Consider the following 20,362-nt stretch of genomic DNA (forward strand, 5'->3'; position numbering starts at 1 on the left):
GCCTGTTAGGATATTGCCCGGGTGGAGGACTTCGAATACCTAAGTGATAGATTTCTTGGGGCTCCTAGCATTCACAAAGAACATTCTTGGGTTTTTTGTTTGTTTGTTGTTGTTGTTTTGAGACTAGATTTCTCTGTTATAGTGCTGGCTGTCCTGAACTCAGAGAGCTGCCTGACTCAGCCCCTGAGCGCTGGGATTAAAGGTGTGAACCACTATGCCAAGCTTCAGGGTTTTTTGTTTTTGAGACAGGGTTTCTCTGTAGCTTTGGAGCCTGTCCTGGAAGTCACTCTGTAGATCAGATTGGCTTTGAACTCACAGAATCTGCCTGTCTTTGCCTCCCTAGTGATGAGATTAAGGCTTTTTTTTTTTTTTTAAATGCCAGAAGAAAATACAAAGTTTTTCCCATCTAAAGTCAAACAGGAAACCCTGCCAGGGATGGGAAAAGACGTTCTTGGTATTATCTCCCAGGGTATAAGCACTACCTTGTCCAGTGAGCCGCAACAAGGAATTATTAATACCAATTATGTTTCATCACCTATCCTAGATCATACACATAAAATGAAACTTTTTTAAGTCTTTCTGAAAACATACATCATCTCAGGCGGTACAAAGTCAGGATCCTATCTATATACGAGTCTAGTCCTAGAGGCATTTTTGAAAGCTACTGTTCCTAATCAGCTGGTCTAGGTGGAGTGTGCCCTGCCAGCCATTTTGCTCATACACCATCTATGGCAGCTTGTTCTCTCTCCAAGTAAGTGCTTACACCAATCATACTGTAAGCAGAGGAAGCTGCCATAAAGGGCTGAGGGCAGCTCACTGGCAGAGCCTGTGTCTGTCCTACCTGCATAAGGTCCTAGGTATGACTCTGAATTCAGCTGGATGGTGGTGGCACACACCTTTAATCCCAGCACTCAGGAGGCAGAGGCAGACAGATCTCTGAATTCGAGGCTAACCTGGTCTATAGAGCAAGATCCAGGACAGCCAGAGCTACACAGAAAAACCCTGTCTCAATCATCATCATCATCATCATCATCATCATGGGGAAGGGAGAGATGGCCCAGAGGTTAAGAGCACTGGCTGCTCTTCCAGAGGACCTGGGTTCAATTCCCAGCACCCACATGGCAGCTCACAACTGTCTGTAACTCCAGATCTGACACCTTTACACCAATGCCTATAAAATAAAGTTAAATAAATTATTTCAAAAATCATCATCATCATTACTCAAAGTCCTGCTAGGCCTGGCGGGTCATACCTGTATTCCTAGCACAGAGGACACTAAAGCAGGGTGATCGCCAGGATTGCGGGGCCAGCCCAGGCTACAGAATGAGACCTTATTTAAAACAAAACAAAAAACATTAAATCCTGCTGTGATCACACAAGATACAAAATTTTTAATTTACTACTAGCATTATTATTTTGTGTGTGTGGTGCTAGAGATCAAAACTACAGTGGCCTTGCCTGTGCTAGGCGTAGTCTACTAGCGAGCTATATCCTTAGCCCTCAGGCGATATGTTAACTTTTCACGATCTCTTCTTCACTGACAGCACATGGATGCTGGAGGGTCAGACATAGTCCACCCACAGGCAAATATGCACATGCACTTATGTACAACACAACCCCCACGTGTCTTAAGAACAACCGAGGGCGCGCTGGTTAGGCAAGCCTGATGACATCATGCAGATCCCAAAGAAAGCTCAGCCTGGAGTTTCAGCTACACAATCTGGGAAGCCCAACCACATGTCAGGTGAGAAAAGGGAAAACAACTGTAGCAATCAGTCAGCGGTGAGGACAAGACTGTCCTCATACCTGCAAGGCACAAGAAGGTGTCTAACACCCTAGCATGTAAGTTCCCCAAGGGCAGGGACTGACTGAGTCACAGCTCTGACAAATGGGTGGATTAGAGGTAGGTGTTAGTGCTCTGTATCCAGTTGACAGGCAGTAGCTAAGCCATTCACTCCATCCTCAGGCCGCCTATTTCGTGCAGCACAATAATTCAAACATGGTGCAGAACTTAGGGCCTAAGAACACGCATTAAAATCTAAATCTACAACACACAATATGAACACTTGCTCTCTCTCTAGTGCTCCCCAACTTCCTGTAGCACAAGAAACATCAAAGAAAGCACAGCAAGGCTTCAAAACAGGGAAATAAACAGAAGATTCCTACACTAAAACCTGGTGCTCATGGCCTGAGGGGGAAAACCAGGCTTTGCTTAATCTTTAAGCAATGAATAACTATAGTAAGACTGTTTACATGTATAGCTTCAAAAGGCCTGCAATACGAACCAAACTGTTGGAATGTCTACTAAATTAAACTGGTTGGAAATATAACATGAAATACCAATATGGCATGCAAGCAGACAAAACACATCCTAAGCCAATGCCATCCTAGGAAAACCTGAGCCTAAGCCTACTACCTTTTGTTTCAGAACCACAGAAAGCTGTTAGTGCTAAGATTTTTAGACCACACAGATGAGAAGGACAGGGACTGACTGCCAAGGGTCACAACAGGGAAGGCGATATCTGACTGTAAGAGAGTAGATAAACTCTGAAAACCAGAACCTCCATAAACTGTCTGATGCATGACTCTAATCCAGCACTGGGAAGGCCAATTCGGGAGGATTACCACAAGTTTGAGGCCAGGCCAGTCAGGTACATAACAAGACCCTATCTCAAAACAAAACACAGAGACTGACAGGTGGCTATTACTGATACTACAGGAAACAAACAAACAAACAAACACCTAGAGCATTCTACCAGGACAACAGAGAAGCAAAGAAACAGTCGAACCTGACATTTGGGCTCTAGCTCTCCTTTCACAAGCTACACAGAACACTGAGCAAGTCACTCCACTCCAAAGTGACAAGAGGCACTACACACTTGACATTGTGAGAATCATGAAAAGACAAAACATCTCATCACGTAAGGAGCCACAACAGATGTGAAGGCATCCAATGCATTGCCAACATTAGGTGTCTGTTAAAAAAGCTTTACCCAGGCTACCACACTCCCTACTTAGTAAGAGCCTGGTCTAGACCAGTTCAACACCACGAACTTCTGTGTGTGTAATCTAGAGCTCCTGAGTCAGAACGACGACAGAGGTAGGAGCTGCCCAAAGCCATGTTTATTCCACTGCCATCATGGCAGCCTTCCTCTTGGTGGTCCTGAAAATAAACATTCTCAAGCTATGTCTGTAATTCTACTTTACTACATGGGAAGCTGCACCAAGAGGATATGATTCAGAGGGTTACATTAAATTCTAGGCTAGTCTGGGCTATCCACAGAGTAAGTACCTGTCTTGAAACAAAAAACAAAAACAAACAAGGGGGGCTGGAGAGATAGATGGCTCAGAGGTTAAGAACACTGGCTGCTCTTTCCAGAGGTCCTGAGTTCAATTCCCAGCAACCATATGGTAGCTTACAACCATCTATAATTCGATCTGATGCCCTCTTCTGTCATGTAGGCAGAACACTGTATACATAATAAATCTTAAGGGAGGGGGCTGGCAGTAGCACACACCCTTAATCCCAGCACTTGGGAGGCAAAGACAGGCAGGTCTCTGTGAGTTTGAGACCAGCCTGGTTTACAGAGCTAGTTCCAGTACAGACAGGACTACACAGAGAAACTGTCATGGGGAAAAAAAAGGGGGGGGGGCGGGCAGAAGTGGTAGCACACACCTTTTATGCCAGCACTTAAGTAGCAGAGGTAGTCAGATCTCCGTGAGTTCAAGGTCAGCCTAGTCAGGGATACATAGTGAGTCCTTGTCTCAAAAAACAAACAAATAAATATACAATAACAAAACAGGACTGTGGCTCTAGTTCGGTTGGTAGAGTGCTTGCCTAGCATGCACAAGACCCTGGGTTTAGTCCCGAGAACAGTGTGTGTGGTAATTCAATGTCATCCTTGACTACATGGTGAATTCTAGGCCAGATTGAGCTACATGAAACCCTGAGTCAAAAAGAAAAAGGAAAAAGAAAGAAAAACAAAAACACTTCAAAATCTTTTTTGGATGCAAGAATAAAGTGATCATTAAAATATGGGCAAAATTATTTTTTTCAATGAAAAAATACATGAACTTCCATAGGTACATTTGCAGAGAGCCTACTGGTGTGCACTGTCAGGCCATGGATGTAAGGGTCAATAAATTCTTTGTTTTGTTTGTTTGTTTTTTGGTTTTTCAAGACAGGGTTTCTCTGTGTAGCTTTGGAGACTATCCTGGCACTCACTCTGGAGACCAGGCTGGCCTCGAACTCACAGAGATCCACCTGTCTCTGCCCCCTGGGTGCTGGGATTATAGGCATGTGCCACCAACGCCAGGCAATAAATTCTTCATACATCATGGGCAAAGTTTCCCTGAGCACCTGGAGTTCCCAAAGAACATATATGTAAGCCTGGCCTGGCTATTAGCCCTGGAGGTGACCAGGGCTATGCAACTGCAGAAAGAAATAAGAGGAACAAATCATGAAAACAGAAAGAAAGGGAAGTTATTACCAGATGAATAAGGGAAAGACAGCTGACATTTAACCTGGTACATTTTTATGCATTTGTGAATGGATCCATGGAGCATATAACTAAGAACAAACAACCAGGTATGAAAAGAATTACTATTGCATACATGAAGGAGAAGAGCCACAGCCACACATTTTAGAAGCTGCTCTTATCATCAATCAAAAAATACTTTATACAGCCAAGTGTGGTGCTGCATGCCTTTGACCCCAGCACTCAGCAGTCAGAGGCAGTTAGATATCTAAGAATTTGAAGCCAGCCTGGTCTACATAGTGAGTTCCAGGTTAGCTATGGCTACATAGTAAGACCCTGTCTCAAAATACACAACAAAAGTACCGTAAGCTAAGACAAAGTCAACCTTGCTTCTCTACCTCTAGCCACTGAGCACTCAAGAAGAAAACTGCTTTTAGTCAGCTACAGTGTGTGCATGTATAAAGTGTACATATGGAAGCACACTTTGATAGTCATGTGTACAAATGGCTATGTCAGTGCGTTGTTAACGAAGATCAGCTAAGAAAGGGAACTGACTAGTCATAAAACAGTTGCCCTTTAGTTGAACGGTTTGGGCTCTTAATCCAGCCAGTATCAAGTATTTTATTAATCCTAGCCTGTTTTCTTTCCATGACCCTGGGATACCTGTCAAGTCATTTAAGAATGTGCCTACTTGGGGAAAGCATGCAGAAAACACATCTTGTCCCCACCCACACTCATACAAACCCTAATGAAATGAATCGGGACACACACACACACACACACACACACACACACACACACACACACACACACACCCTCTACACAGTTCTGAATGCAGTTCCATGACAAACTATAATAGTGAGTTGCTCAGAGACAGGTTTAGAAATATCCTAAGCTAACCAAGTGCCACAGTTGTAATTATTACATTAGTCCACAGGAACAGAGAACACAAGTAGGAGGGGATGGAGGGGCTCAACGGGAAAAAGAAAAGGGGGGAGGTGCTGGCATATTATGTGTATGAAATTTAAAGACTAAATTAAAAACACATACACTTTGCCACACAGGGCATCCATGGAAGCGCTAGAAAGTGCCCCCAAATCACCAATGTATTATCTTTAAGGTTTTAAAGTCAGCTAATTTCCTTCAGAGAAAATGAGCCAAAACAAACAGCCACACATATCAAAACTTCCTGCTCTGCCTCCATTAGCTCTCGCTCCATTTCTGAGGATCTGCTGTTAGAATGTGTGTTTGTGTTCAGCCAGTAATGTCGGACCTATGCCAGTATTGGAGTTCATCAGCACAGCTGTCTCCAACATCAAGTGAGAAGCCTCCACCAGAATCCTGCAGCTACTGCAAATTGTTAATATTGTGATTTCTACAGACTTCCCCGCAGGGGCAAATACACAGGCCCCATCTTACTATGCTGGAGATTTACTTGTAAGATGGAAAACGCGCTGACAATCAGGCTTCTTGGGAAGGTAGATGCAGAAGGATTGCTAGAATTCAGGAGTTCAACGTCAGCCTGGGTAACACAGTGAGACCCCCCTAACCTCCATCTCTAAAAATCAACCCATCAAACAACAATAATCTTCTGGGTCCTCTATAAGAGGAGCAAGTGTTCTTAACCATTGATCCACCTCTCCAGTCTTGGGGTCTTCTTCTTCATTTGCTGCTGCATATGCCAGGCTACAAGACCACAGACTTCTGGGAACTCCTCTGTCTAGAACTCTTTATCTGCCAACAGGAGCACTGAGATTCCCAAAGTGTACTACCTTGTCCAGCTTATATGCATTCTGAGAATTCTAGCTCAGGTCCTTGCATGCCTTTACCTACTGAGCAATCTTCCCAGTCCTGAAACAGCATTTTGAAATAATTATACCTATTACTTTCTTCAGTACACATTTATTAAGCAAATACAAAGTCCTCAATGGCACTGTGTCAAGAGAAGAAAATTAAGCAGTGGAATTACTAAGCAGTAACCCTGAATTCAAAAAGCCCATAGTCTGATGCAGAATCTAGCTGGGGAAAAGCCCAGCTGTGTGTGGTAAGAAGTGCCTGGCAGTACAAGAGGAAAAAGACTACAGCCAGTAGAAGTTGGCTGGGGGGAGTCAAGGATGATCCAGATCCCAAAAGGAGCGCTCAGAATTGGCTTGGAAGGGTGAGTCGCACTCACCTATAGACAGAAAGCAAAATAGATTCCTAGAATGAAAAGAAACAGTGAATGAACTTGGAATTCATCCCAATAACCCAACACTTATGAATTCAAGGCCATCCTCAGCTACACGGTAAGTTCATGGTTAGCTTGGATTACATCCTATCTCAAACAAAACCCACAAAAACAAACTCACAAAAGCAGCAAGAGTAAGCAAGCTGTTGGGGGCAAAATAGTTGTAGGTCTTCCTGTGGCATTACTTACAGGTTTTAGTGGTAAAGGCAGGAGGAAAGTATCTGAGACTTGTTAAAGTCACAAAAAAGGTAGCATTTTCTAATGGATGGACCAAGATTCTGAGTTTCTGATTTTGCACGGTCAACTCATATTTTCAAAATCAAGAGTTCTCTACTTGTAAAGATTTCTTGGCTCAGGGATTCAAACCTGTGAACTCTCAGTCATCCAGTGCTACATAGCAGGAGCTGTCTCAAAAAATAAAACAAAGAGTCTGCTTACACAGAATGGAAACATTATATTTCAAAAGCCAATGCCAGCAGGGTTGTGAAGGTACAAACCTGTATTCCCAGCCCCTGGAAACAGAGGCAGGAGGATCACTGCAGGCTCAAGGGGAATGCTATAGATGTAGTAAGTCCCAGGCAAGCTGGAGCTACATAGTGAGACACTGTCTCAAACAAACAAACAAACAAACTCACAGACAAACCTTGGGCTTAGTGGTGCATACCTGTACATAATCTGATACTCAGGGGGCAAAGACTAGAAGATTTTCAATTCAAGTCTGCCTGGACTACAGAGTGAGTTCAAGGTTAGTCAGAGTGGCTTAGTAAGACCCTGTTCCAAAATTTACGAATTTTGAAAAATAGTAAAAACAAAACAAAATCAAAACCAGGCCTGGGGAAATGGCTTAATGATTAAGAGCATTTGCTGCAAGCCAGGCAGTGGTAGTTTATGTCTTTAATCCCAGCACTGAGGAGACTGAGGCAGGCAGAGTTCAAGACTAATCAGGTCTACAGAGTGAGTTCCACGACCGCCAGGGCTACAAAGAGAAACCCTGTCTCGAAAGAAAAAGAGTAAAGAAAAGGAACAAAGAAAATGGTATTTGCTGCTCTTCCAGAGGACTGGAGTTTCGATCTCAGCGTTTCATATTATGCACCTCACAACTTCCTGTAATCTAGGGGATCCCCTCTAATCTAGGGGATCCAATGCTCTCTTTTAGACTCCACAGGCACTACACTCATGTGCACAAATGCACACCCAAACAAACGGTACACAAATAAAAGTGTTTTGTTTTGTTTTTTGTCAGAAAGAAGACAGACTCGGGAGATCAGGGAAGCATTCAAAGCCAGCCTTGGCTGCACAGAGTTTGAGGCCAGCCTGAGCTTGTAACACCCTGTCTCAAAAACAAAACAAACAAACAAACAAAAAATCAGGGCCCTGTTGGGGCCAGTGGATAGCTCATCACAAACATGATGACCTGAGTTTAATTCCCCAGGGTCCACATAAATGTGAAAGGAGAGAACCAACTCCAAAGTTGTCCTCTGACCTCCATGGGAACACACATGTACACACACACACACACACACACACACACACACACACACACACACACACAAATATACTGCACATACTCATTAAAAACAAACTTTTGGAAAGATAAAATTTTACATGGTTCAACATTGCCTGTATTGGGTTTAATGCACTCCAGCAATAATACTGAGCCTCCATCCACCATCTTGAGAAGTACAGCATTCCCATCCCCAAGTTTGTTTAAGCTTACTTTAATTTGACATGCTCCTCATACTTCACAGCAGTTTTCAAAGAAGAAAAATCATGACAGACTGCCACTGATTTTGAATCTGGCCAGTAGGCAGGCTCTAGGTGTAGTGAAGTACCCACCTAGCCTGCATGAGGCAGGGCTCACTAAGGCTTGCCATTACCCTTCACAAATACTAGCTGGGAACAAAGTGCTTTTCCTGAACCAGGCTGTTGATTGAATTCTCCATTTCTTTAGTCACTAAAAAGGGTGGGTGCTCTTGGGCAAAATACTTAAACTCTACTCAGTCTCCCCAAAAATAAACAGAGATAATACCACAGTGAGTTCCATATAGCTCATTGCTATGGTAGTCATATAAAGTAACTCCAGCACTCAGGAAGCTGAGGCAGTAGACCTCTCTAAGTTACCAGTACAATCTGGTCTACACAAAAAGTCCCACGCCAGCCAGGGGATTCACAGTGAAGCCCTGTCTCAGAGACAAGAACAAAAAAAGTAACCTCCAGAACATTTCAACAGTGGTGAAGATACCAGGGTTTTCTAATCCTCTGAAACTAGAGCCCATCTCTACTGTCTCAACAGATTTTTATTTATTTATTTTGAGTCAGGGTCTCATGCTTAGCCCAAGCTGGCCTGTAACTGGCCTGTAACTAGGTAGCACAGGCTGGTTGAGAATCCTGCTTCAGTCTCCAGCTGCTGGGAAAACAGGTGTGTGCTACCATCTTCAACAAGGCTTCTGACAGTACTAAAACTAATCTCTCTCCTCAGGACTAGATAGAGAGGTATTCACTTAATGTTGGTGTCCCCACCTGAAATCCTTTTGCTTAGGCTTGCAAATGGAAAAGGGCAGACCTACACTCCCACTAGGAGCCAAACCAACAGCACATTGGGCAAGGCTCGAAGAACCCCCAACAGCACAGGTACTGTCGGCTGCTCCTAAGGCTACACGTATGTGCAAGTACGAACAGGGCCCGGAAAAAGGACTATATACTGGCCAAGTTCCAGAAGGGGAAGGCTTAGCAAATTATTTCTTTCCCTCCACATTTCAGCATTAAAACTCCCAACCTTTTTTTTCCACTTCATGATTTCAGTGACAGGTATAGGAAGACAAAGTGAAATGTCTAAAATAGACCAACACATGCTGTGGAGCTTGCACGGCAGGTGGGGACCTCTCCAGAGACAGGTGTCTTGACAGATTAGGGTTACTGCAGTCAAATCTCCCTGGGGACACACGGAAGGAAATTCCCTTTCCAGAACATCAGCTTCCTTCCACCCAGCCTGACAATGGACACCAAAGGATAAAGGGCCATTTAAAAACAAACGGGGTTTGCTTGTCTGGGTGTGCCAGGCCCTGGGTGCAAACTCCAGCACCGAAAACAAAGAAAAAAGTGAAGATTTTTTACAGTGGAACACAGCGTTCTGCCACCTGCTACAAAAGCTCTTTAAGCCTCCCGGTCGCCCAGCCCTAAGTCACTTCCCCTCTCGGCACTCTAGAGCGTCTACCGGGGTGTGAGGGTGGGACGACACACAAAAGCAAAAGACCCGAGGTTTGGAAGCTAGTCTCCGGTCGCTCGTACTCCACCGCCCCAGGTCTCCCTCCCCGTCAGAGACCCCGAGGCTGCTGACCGGGAGTCCGAGCAGGCGCCGCTACTACCTTGGCTAATGGCAGCACTGAATGAAAGGAGCCGAGGCAGGCTAAGGATTTATGAATGTGCAGGGGAGGAGGGATATCATGTGACAATAAAGGAGAACGTCTTATTCACAAAAAAAAAAAAAAAAAAAAAAAAAAAGTGGCTGGTGGCGAGCACAGTCACATAACAGCGATAGCAGAGTCAGGACCACTCGGACCCCAGACCGAGTACTGAGTACTGGTCAGGGCAGAACGGCGGCCCCGCCCCCAGAGCCCCGCGAGGGAAATGCATCGAACCCAAGAGCAGAGACCCAACCCAACACGCAACTAAGTAAAGCCGGAGGCACCTTCCACTTCGCCCGGAGACGGTGACAGGCCCAGGTCTCCCCGAGGGGCGGCCTGGGAGCACCTCCGAAAAAGTACCTAGAGCTTTGTTCCCCTCGGGCCCGCGGGCCGGGTACACGCACGGGCACGCGCTCTCCCCCACATACACGCTAGGAGCGCGCTTCCCGCACGCTGTCTCCCGCCCTCGCTGCACACGCTTCGGATCCGCCCCCAGAGCTGCCCCGACACCGCGGGGCGCGTGTGCCAGCCCACACGCGCGTGCACACTCACACACACCCCGGGACTCCGAGGGCTGCTCCCGCGCTCCGGCTGCTGCGCGGACCTAGGCGCACCGACCCTGTGCCAAGCCGGGCCGGCCCTCCCCCAACTCCTTGGTGTTTTTATGAATGAAAATGTGGTATGCAAATGAGACCGATTCAAGAAAACGAAATGGCGGAGTCCGGCCCCAAAGGGCTCCAAAGAGGACTGTAGGGCAGGCAACAGTGCCGGGAGTCACAAAGTCACCATGCACGCAAACCCATCGACCCCGGGATGCCCCGCGTGGAGGGCGTCAGAGCTTCCGCTCGCGCAGTGCGGGGGACCGCCCCGAGGTCATTCGCGCGCCCTTGGCCCTGGCCGCGACCCGGACTCGCAGACCCTAGGTGGTTACTGCAGCCTCCCCGAGCCAGGCTGGAGAGCCTCGTACGCAGCCCCGATATCCAGCAGCACCCCACGCCAAGTTCCCCCAACGAGTCCCCGCCTGCGTCCTTGGCGGCAGCCCCCCACGCCGCCCCGCCGGACACCCACGTCCCATCCGCGGCGAACTTACTCGTCCGGGTGTGTTTCTTCGGTCATTTTCTTGTTCACCTAGACGCCTGTCCCGCAGCGGGCAGCCTGGCTCCCTTCATCTTCCTGTGCGCTCGCCCCCCTTCTTACATCTCCGACATCTCCTGATTTGGTGGTGGAGGGGGTAGCTAGAGATGAAGGGGGCGCCAAGGCAGGCGGGGAAACCGGGCTCCCCGAGCGCAGGACGAGGTCTAGGAAGGGGTGCACCAGGCAGCGGACGCCACAGGCCGGCCGGGCGCAGCCCCCGGGCTCCGAATGAGCGCAGGGGCGAGATTTGGGAAGGGGACCCGGAGGGGGAGAACAGCAGAAAAACAAGCACGCTCGGGGAGGCGGGCGGGCAGCCGGCTGCGGTGGGGCCGGGCCGGGGTCGCCCCCGGGGACCGGGCCAATCAGGGTTCCGGGTAGCGCTCGGCGGCCGGGGGAGGTGCGCCTGGGAGGCGGTGCAGGGCGCCCCGTCCGAACCCCATCTCGCGACTCCACCGATTTACTCCATATTGGATTCTCAGCGCCGCCAACAGGAGGAGGAAGTAGGGCGGAAGCGATGACGTCTTCCCAGCGGCCAGAGGTGGTGGAGTGCAAAAAGCTTCCTACTTGTAACCAAAAAAAAAAAGGGGGGGGGAGAGAGAGAGGAGAGGAAAACACACACACACAAACACTTTGTCCCGCCTACTGAGAGCACCCCGCTTCTACTCCCCCTCCCACTAGCTTCCACTCTGGGAGGAGCCGAGGAACGGCGTGGTTGGCGCTGCGTTTGTCCGGCTCCGAATCCTTGTCTCCGGGGCTCCGGGTTTTAGGAAGCCCAAGAGGGAGGGAGGCGGGAGCCGAGGACGAGAACACATCTGGCTCCCGTTTTGTCCCCTCCCTCCTTCCAAACCTTTGGATTAAAAATCAAGTGGGGAGGTGGCGGGGGCGGAGATAGGGAGGAGTTAAACTGCAGCCGGAGAGTTCGGCTCGGAGGAACATTGCAGGGTGCTTGGTGGGGGCGGTGCAGGTGGCAGCCCCTGGCCTCAACATCTCAACTCTGATAGAAACCCAGCAAACAGGGAGTCAGACTTCGCCAGTGTTCTGAATGTCAGAGGAGATTCAGTTTCACGAGAATCTTGCCATCTTTTTTTGTCGACAGAGCGCAAGTGTTTTTCTAGCCTGTTTCTTTTTCTTTTTTTTTTTTCAAGGGTGGCTTCAAATTTGTGGGTGTAGTCGAGGCTGCCTCAGTATTCCAAGTGATGGGATTATTGTTGTGCACCACCATGCCCACCTAGAGTGGGCATTTTTAAAAATTGTAATTTGTACAGAAACAAAAGGTACATCGGACCCAGCCAAGAAACTTTTGTATTGCAGGCAGAAATGGAGTTTAAAAGTAACACCAAATTATATTGTTATCCGGTAGTCTCCTTCCTGTTAGTGAATAGCGTCTCTTGACTCCAGTTCTTTAAATCCATAGTTAACTGGGCCACAGATTACTGGCCCTCAATGGACTTTAGCAAAAGGGAGACCGGGAAATCCGCATTAACCCACCCCGCTGCCTTTCTTTTTCTTTCTTTCTTTCTTTTTCTCTTCTTTTTCTTTTTTTTAAGGATGTGCAGGGCAGGAGGGGGCTGCATGCATGCATGTCTGTGCACCACGTGTGGGCCAAGGACGAGGCCAGAGGAGGATGTTGAATCTCCTGTAACTGGAGTTGTACCTGGTTGTTAGTCTCTACTTAGGTGCTAGGAATTGAACCAAGATCCTCTGGAAGGTCAGCCGATACTCTTAACTGCTATGTCATCTCTTCCCACCTCTCTAAATGTTTCCTGCGTTGGCCTAGGACCTGCCTGAGTTTTTCTGAGTGAACCCATGCAACATCTGGACAATGAACAGGATTGTTCCCAGTTTGTGCATTTGCCTGGGATCTGAACTTGTGGTATTGAAATCCTTTACAATTTCTGAAGGGGATGCCATGTTTTCACTTTGAACTGGATCCCACCAATTTCAGAGTCATTGGTTATATCCTGATGTCCTGCCACAGAACAAGAGACATAGTCTTTGACCCTTTCTGCTCCCAAAGACTAATGGACATTCGTATCCTCCTGAATATGCCATGAGAGACATTTCTATAGAGATTTTAACTAAAGGAGATTTTAACTAAACAAACTGAGAGTAGATATTTGCCTCAAACATAGAAAGCTTTTGGGCTGGGTAATCCCATTCTAAGAAGACTGAGGCAGGAGGATTGATACAAGTTCAAGTCCAGGGAATCCTAGACCAGCCAGAGCTATTGAGCAAGATGCAGTCTTAAACAAGACCACAAAACGAAAGACAGCTAGACATGGTGGGTCATGTCTGTAATTCTAGTATTCTGGAAGCAAAAAGGCTGTGATTTTGAGGCTAGTCTGGTCTACATAATGAGTTCCAGGCCAACCATAATGGTGAGACCCTGTATCAGAGAAATAATAAAATAATTGTAATAATAATAATACAAACCAGCAGCAACAACTAAAACAAAATGCCTACACAAAACAATAACAGACACTTAGAGGTATATGCATAGAGAGAGTTTCACTTTTGAATCAGGTAGAAACTAGTGTTCTTTTGCTCTTCACAGCCATGATCTTTGTGGACACAGACTGAGGTTCCACACTCAATTCTGAGTGCCAGTGACATGTAGCAGTAAGGACACCAGACTTCATGAACACCTGCACTTTGGTTTTCTCTCAGAAGACCTGAATTCCTGAAAGTGAGGTTTCTATTAATTCTTCAGCTTTCACAGGGATGACAAAGCAAATCATGACTTGTTTTGTTTTGTTTTTTGAGGTCATGAAGAATATGGGATATGCTGGGTGGGGGGTAGACACCATTAATCCTGGCATTCTGGATGTAGAGGCATGTGGATCTCTGAGTTCAAGGCCATACTGGTCTACATATCAAGTTCCAGAATAGCTAAGGCTAAATAGTGAGATCTTGTCTTAAAGGGGGGGGGGCACGATAACCATAGAGATAGCTCAGTGGTTAAAAGCACTGGTTGTTCTTCCAGAGGACCCCAGTTTAATTCCCATCATCCACATGACCCCTCACAATCTTCTTTCTATAACCCCAGTTCCAAGGATCTGACACCCTCTTCTGGCCTCCAAGGGCCAGGGCACCAGGCCCACACGTGGTGCACAGACATGCATGCATGCAGCCCCCTCCTGCCCTGCACATTCTTAAAAAAAAGAAAAAGAAGAGAAAAAGAAAGAAAGAAAAAAAGAAAGAAAGAAAAAGAAAGAAAGGCACCAGGCACCCAAGTAGTGCATAGTTCTACTTCAGGCAAAACACCTTTACACGTAAAAGAAAATCAAAACAAAAAGCAAGACATCCAGGGCTAGGAGCATAGGTTGTATGTTTGCCTTGACAGTCAAGTGCCTGTGCTCCATTCTTAGCACCCACCTTTAGTGCCCTGCACTTGCAATCCCAATGCTGGAGAGGTGGAGGCAGGCAAATTCCCCAGGGCTCACTAGTCACTCTCATGGCCTAACTGGAAAGTCCCAGCTTCTGGTAGAACATTGTCTTAAAAAGCAAGATGGATGTCTCCCAAGGAAAAATACCGAAGATTTATCCAGCTCCCCTCCACCCCCAGCTGTGCTTGCACCTACATGGGCCCACAATAAATGAGACATCTGCTGCACCAGGGCCTTTGACTATGAGAACTCTATGAATACAAACTGTCTGGAAAAGGCATTGCTTTTGCCTGTACTTGAGACACACGCTAGAACTCTAAGAGTTTGTACATGGAGACTTCAAGAGAGCCAAACTACATATTGGCTCTCTGTTGAGCATGATTGCAGACATTCTTGAGCTGGAATCTATAGATTTTTGACTAGCCACCTGTTCTGGATGACTAGCTCTTGCATTTAAACATGAAGCTACATCCTGTGTAGCTTATCCTACAAGATGGCTGATTACCCACCATCACAGAGCCATTTGAAAACTTGGATTGTGCCAATCTATTTCTAAAATTAATTGTAACATCTCAGCAACTATTTGTATTTGTATTGATTTGTTCCATAGATGTCTTATTATTTTTCGCATTCTTTCTGCCACTTTCCACAAACTATAATAAAATCATGCCCCTCCCCAAAAAATCAGAGACATTTGAAAATAAGTATTAGTATGTGCTGATTTTAAAGTTTTCAATTCAGAAGCATGAAAGTACGTGGCGGCATCACGTGTATTCCTAGTTCTTCAGAGAATGGGGCAAAATAATCACCAGTTGGGGCACACAGTTCCAAGATTGCGTGGGCTACAGTGAGATCCTGCCTCAAAAACAAAACAAACAAAAACTGAGCGGTAACACACTCTTGTACCCCAGGAGGCAGGAGGGTCAGGAGTTCGAGGTCATTGAATTCCAGGTCAGCCTGAACTGCTTGAGACTTCCTCTGTCTTTTAAAATAAAGTGTTGACTCAGTAAGATGGTAAAACTTATAAAGTAATATCGATCTGCTCACAACTTCGCGGAAACCCAGCGCAGCTGCCTGCCTCTTAATTCCGCTGGTGGGGAGGGGGGAGAACCTATAGCGCTTCCTTTCCCTGGCTTTGGCAGAGCTTGAAGCACCCATCAGCAGCGGCGACAACGGGATCCACTGGCCCAGTGGCATGGCAGGTCCTGCTTTACCAGTCAGCAGCCCAGGGACGCAGTGCAAAGCGGGCATTTAGGCCTCCTCTGCAGCCCGCTCTCCTGGCCCCGGCAGGGCTGTGGCAGCACGTGGGATCGCAGGCCACGAGCTGGCTCCAGGGCTGTCCTTGCCTCACCCCATTCTGCCCCTTCGGTATTTCTCAATGACCGGCGCTCGAGGACACTTCCGACGCAGGGGAGGGTTGCCACTCGCATGGGTTTATCAGTTCCTTCCGGCCGCGCCCCGGCTGCTGCAGCGCCTGCATCACTACGCTCCGGCAAGCAGCCACGGGTACCCGCTGTGCCAAGGGAGCTCAGGACCCACAGACTTAGTGAGAGACGCCACGGCCATGCGGGGTGAATGGCTCGGGCCCATTGCACAATCTCCGGTATAATTAGCCAAGGGCGGTGGTGCAGGGCTCATCCCCCAGGCAGCACACTACCGGATCATTTTCCCTTTCGGTTGCATAGCCAGGATTTTATTAAATAGAGATGAAAGGCCCCTGCCTGCCCTCCCTCCATGCAGGGTCAGGTATGATGAATGAAACACCAACCCTGCTGCTTCTGAGGTCGTCACCAGGTAGGAGGTGGCTCCACGTGTGCTCAGGCTCACTGAAGGTTCGGGTGTGCCTTTGCTGGGGAGAGACAGAATGCAGGAAGTGGTCGACAGAGTGAAAAGGAAGCATTCTTTGTGTAAAAAATGTAACCGCCAGGGTTTGCCCCAAGTTTCAGTTTACAATTGTTCAAGCCTCAGCCAGTTTAAGAATGGATTATGCAAAGGGTCTTTCCTCTATGGCTGCTAACCCTCTAGCAGGCTGCTGCTGGGTGGGAAGAGCTAGCTGGTATCAGAGCAGCCAGTTATTATCCCGTTTTTTACCCCCACCTTCACTGACTCTAAAAGCCTGGGGGAAGTCAGATTTGGGGTAAGCTCCTGTATTCTCAACAGGAGGCAAGAGGATCACAAATTGGACCTTATCTTAAAGAGAGGGAGAGATCCTAACACGTGGGGAGGATCAGAATTTAAAAGTCAGGCTGGGCATGGGGCACAGTTGGTACACTGCATGTAATAGTGTGAATAAAGTCCTGGGTTCGATTCCCCAGATCCTCATTAATCTGACCATGAAGTTGTACGTAGACCTCTAATCTGGAATGGCAGAAATTCAAGGTCATTCTCATCTACACAGTCCGGGATTTGGGGGGGGGGGGGGAAGACGACAAATAAAGATTAATTCAGAACTGCAATGACTGAAGCCTGAATGGTGTTCGTGGGGGGGGGGGGGGGACAACGACAGTGGTGTTTTGTTTTTGCAGTTTTATTGCTTTTATTTCTTAAAGAATTTACTATTTCATGTGCATTGGTGTGACTGTATCAGATCCCCTGGATCTGGTACAGATGGTTGAAAGATGTCATGTGGGTGCTGGGAATTGAACCCAGGTCCTCTACAAGAGCAGCTAGTGCTCTTAATCGCTGAACCATCTCTCCAGCCTCTTACTATTGTTTTCCTATTGCGCTGAGCTGGGGCAGTCTCTTCAGATAGTGGAGGACTTGCAAATGTGCTGGTGGTTATCACCTCCAAAGGGATTCTATATAAGATTCATGACCACGCCCTGTATACATGGCCATGTACTCTGTCTTATTCTTTGGTAAGCACTGCCAGCCTTTAAGATGGGTTTGTTAGTTCTGCTCCCGCGGTCACAACACCTACGACAACTCTGTTGGTCGCGGAAATGACTTTTTTTTGGACCTCGAAGACAGCTTCTCTCGGATCTTGGTTTCTGAGTTGCGGGCAATTACTGAGGTATAGTTCTCTGAGGCTGTGCCAGCTATGCCCGGCCTTCTCCATACAATAATAATACCCCCAGGCATGGTTCTCATGTGCAAAACAGTGCTGCTATTCCGATGGGTTTTCTTGCCCCGGTACATAAACTGTCCAGGGTGGATTCTCTCTGCAGCAGTGAGCAGCTCCGTCTGCTTCTTAAATCCGTAGGGATCATGAAAGACTACTTTCCTGAGCGGAGTGCAATAACCAGGAACATTCATGGTGTCTTTTACGATGCTGCTTAGCGAAGTCGTATAGCGCGACATACATAGATCCGACAAGCGCCTTTCGTTTGTCCTCGATCACACAGCCCATGGTGATTGAGATTATCAGCAAGCTAGTTGAATGAATTTAAAATCTTGCTTTTTGCTAGGAGATGGTGGCACATGCCTTTAATCCCAGCACTTGGTGGTTCTCTGTGAGTTGAATGAATTTAATCCTTTAATGCCTTTAATCCCTGCACATGGTGGATTTCTGTGAGTTCGAAGCCAGCCTGGTCTGCAGAGTGAGTTCTAAAGCTACAGAGAAACCTTGTCTGGAAAAAGCAAAACAAATGATTTGTTTTGTTAGCGTTTCTATGTAGCTCCAGCTGTCCTGGGACTCACTCACTCTGTAGACCAGGCTAGCCTCAAATTTACAGAGATCCACCTGCCTCTACCTTCCAAGTGTTGGGATTAAAGGCTTGGACCACACCACCTTCTGGAGCAACCAAATTTCTTTTTGGCAGGTATGAGGTACGAAGTTTATGGAAACTGAACACAACAGTCTACCACGAGAAGCAATGTTTCTGTAAGGATTCAGGCATTATGCTGGCTTGCCCCTGTCACCTGGCAGGATGCACTCAGGCAGTACCCTGGTCAGCATGGGTACTGCATGGAGGCGCAAAAGACCCTCTAAAAGAAAGACCCCGCCCCCTTACACACCCTCTTTCCTGTTGCTTCCCTGGGGCCGACAGGACTTTTCCTGTCTCCCTCCTCTCTTCTGTCTTCTGTCTCTGTGTCTCTACCTCTTTTCTCTTTCCTTCCCTCTTCCCTCCCCTTTCTAATAAAACTTCTCACTTAAGCTCTGTCTGCTTGGCATGTTTGCCCCTCTGACTCGGTCACCCTCGCCTGACATAGAATCCGCCAAGATCCTCCTCATGCTTTATCATAACAGTTTCTATTCTCGTCATACCATAACCTTAATGAACAAACACAATAGCTTGTTTGTAGTTCTGGCTGGTCTGAAACTCGCTATCATTTTGTCTCAGCTCCCAGAGTAGCTGGCATGATAGCTTTTGCCACCATTCCCAGCTGTAACTTCATTTTTCTCAAAGCACAAATGTTTTTACAAATGGATTTTTTTTTTAGTGGGTGGAAGGCAATAGTCAAGACAGTTATTTTTCATATCCTCTTAAGGTTTGAGGTATTCCATGAAGCCACGGGGATACCAATGCAAATGAAAGCAGGTTCTTGCCTTCTAGGGTTTGGGTTGTGTGTGCCAGGCATCTAAAGAACAGATTAGGATTGTGGCTGGTGGTTGGTGTTTGTGTACGTGGGGTAAGCCATAGAGTAAACTGAAGTTGAGAAAGGCTGTCTCAGGGAAGGGAGGTCTGAGTCAAATCTTGGAGGACAGTGTGATGACAGGGTTGTGGGTGAGCAACAGAAAGAGGAGGAAAAGGGAGAGAGTGGGATGGACACAAAGGCCCTGAGGTGCAAACCCACTGGTGTTAGAGGCAGGGACACATAGCTAACTGCAGGACCAAAAGGGTAAAACCAGGGTTAGGGAGGCCACAAGGTCCAAGCCAAAGGCTAGATTTTACTTTGAAGTCGTGAACCTTCTTTAGCCAATTCACAACTAATCTTCCTTAGGTCCTCGATCCCCTCCACTGCGATTTTAGTTATGTAAATGTAGGGTAAGTGGCATCCATTGTTCTGGGATTAGTGAATAAAACCAAAGTCACAGACTGACAGTTTATGGGCAGGGTAAGGCTCTCAGGCAAGTTTGGTTTTGACTGTTTTTCAATATTTTCTCTAAGTAAAACTGAGCTTTAAGCAAGAATATTTTATATATAAAACTTGAGATCATTGGTTCCTCCTGAAGGGGAAAAAAAAGAAAAGAAAAGAAAAGAAAAGAAAGGATTTGGCAACTGTGAGTGCCAAGCCCTAGCCGGTAAATATTGTTGAGTAGTAGCTAGCTAGCTGCTGGCCCCAGGAGACATTTGAGCTTTTGACCCTCGGAATAAAAGAACATTTTGTGACTAGATCCAAACTCCCATTCCTGACTCCAGGTAGATTGTTACTGCGTAAAGCAGTTTTCCTGGGAGGAAAGACACTGTTCCCAACCCCCTTTCACCAGAAGTCTGCATTATGGGTGGGCAAGCCATGCAGCGTGCATTCAAGAGAGGTTGGTCACAGCCCAGTGACAAAGAACAGTGAGGTTCCTAACACAACAGCTAATGCCCATCCCAGTTCAGGCTCAGTTTCTAAGATAACCTGGCCATCTGCCACTCAGTAGGGGTTTCAAGTGACCAGTTGAAAAAAAGTCACCATATTCAATCCTGCTTGTACCCCACATTTTTAGAGCAGGATATACAAGTCATGTACCCAAACATTTTAAGCAGAGAACACAGGTCTCATTTTACAAAATTCTAAGAGATTTGATTATTCCAGGCACAGAAGATGGTTTGAAGTGAGCCAAGTCAAAACTAGTTAGGAAGG

The 20,362-nt window shown here is 46.9% G+C and overlaps 1 protein-coding gene across 1 annotated transcript in view; it reads right to left on the reverse strand.

Annotated features, from left to right (window-relative positions):
• The window catches only part of Spred2 (sprouty related EVH1 domain containing 2), a 100,204-nt gene extending 88,873 nt beyond the window's left edge, over positions 1–11,331 (reverse strand). Inside the window, exon 1 of the mRNA XM_027388069.2 lies at positions 11,200–11,331. Within this exon, the coding sequence (XP_027243870.1) occupies positions 11,200–11,225 (26 nt within the window). The 5' untranslated portion in view covers positions 11,226–11,331. The remainder of the gene's footprint in view (positions 1–11,199) is intronic.
• Between the last annotated feature and the right edge of the window lie 9,031 nt (positions 11,332–20,362).

The sequence above is a fragment of the Cricetulus griseus genome (assembly GCF_003668045.3).
Source record: "Cricetulus griseus strain 17A/GY chromosome 1 unlocalized genomic scaffold, alternate assembly CriGri-PICRH-1.0 chr1_1, whole genome shotgun sequence".
In the NCBI taxonomy this organism is placed as follows: domain Eukaryota; kingdom Metazoa; phylum Chordata; class Mammalia; order Rodentia; family Cricetidae; genus Cricetulus; species Cricetulus griseus.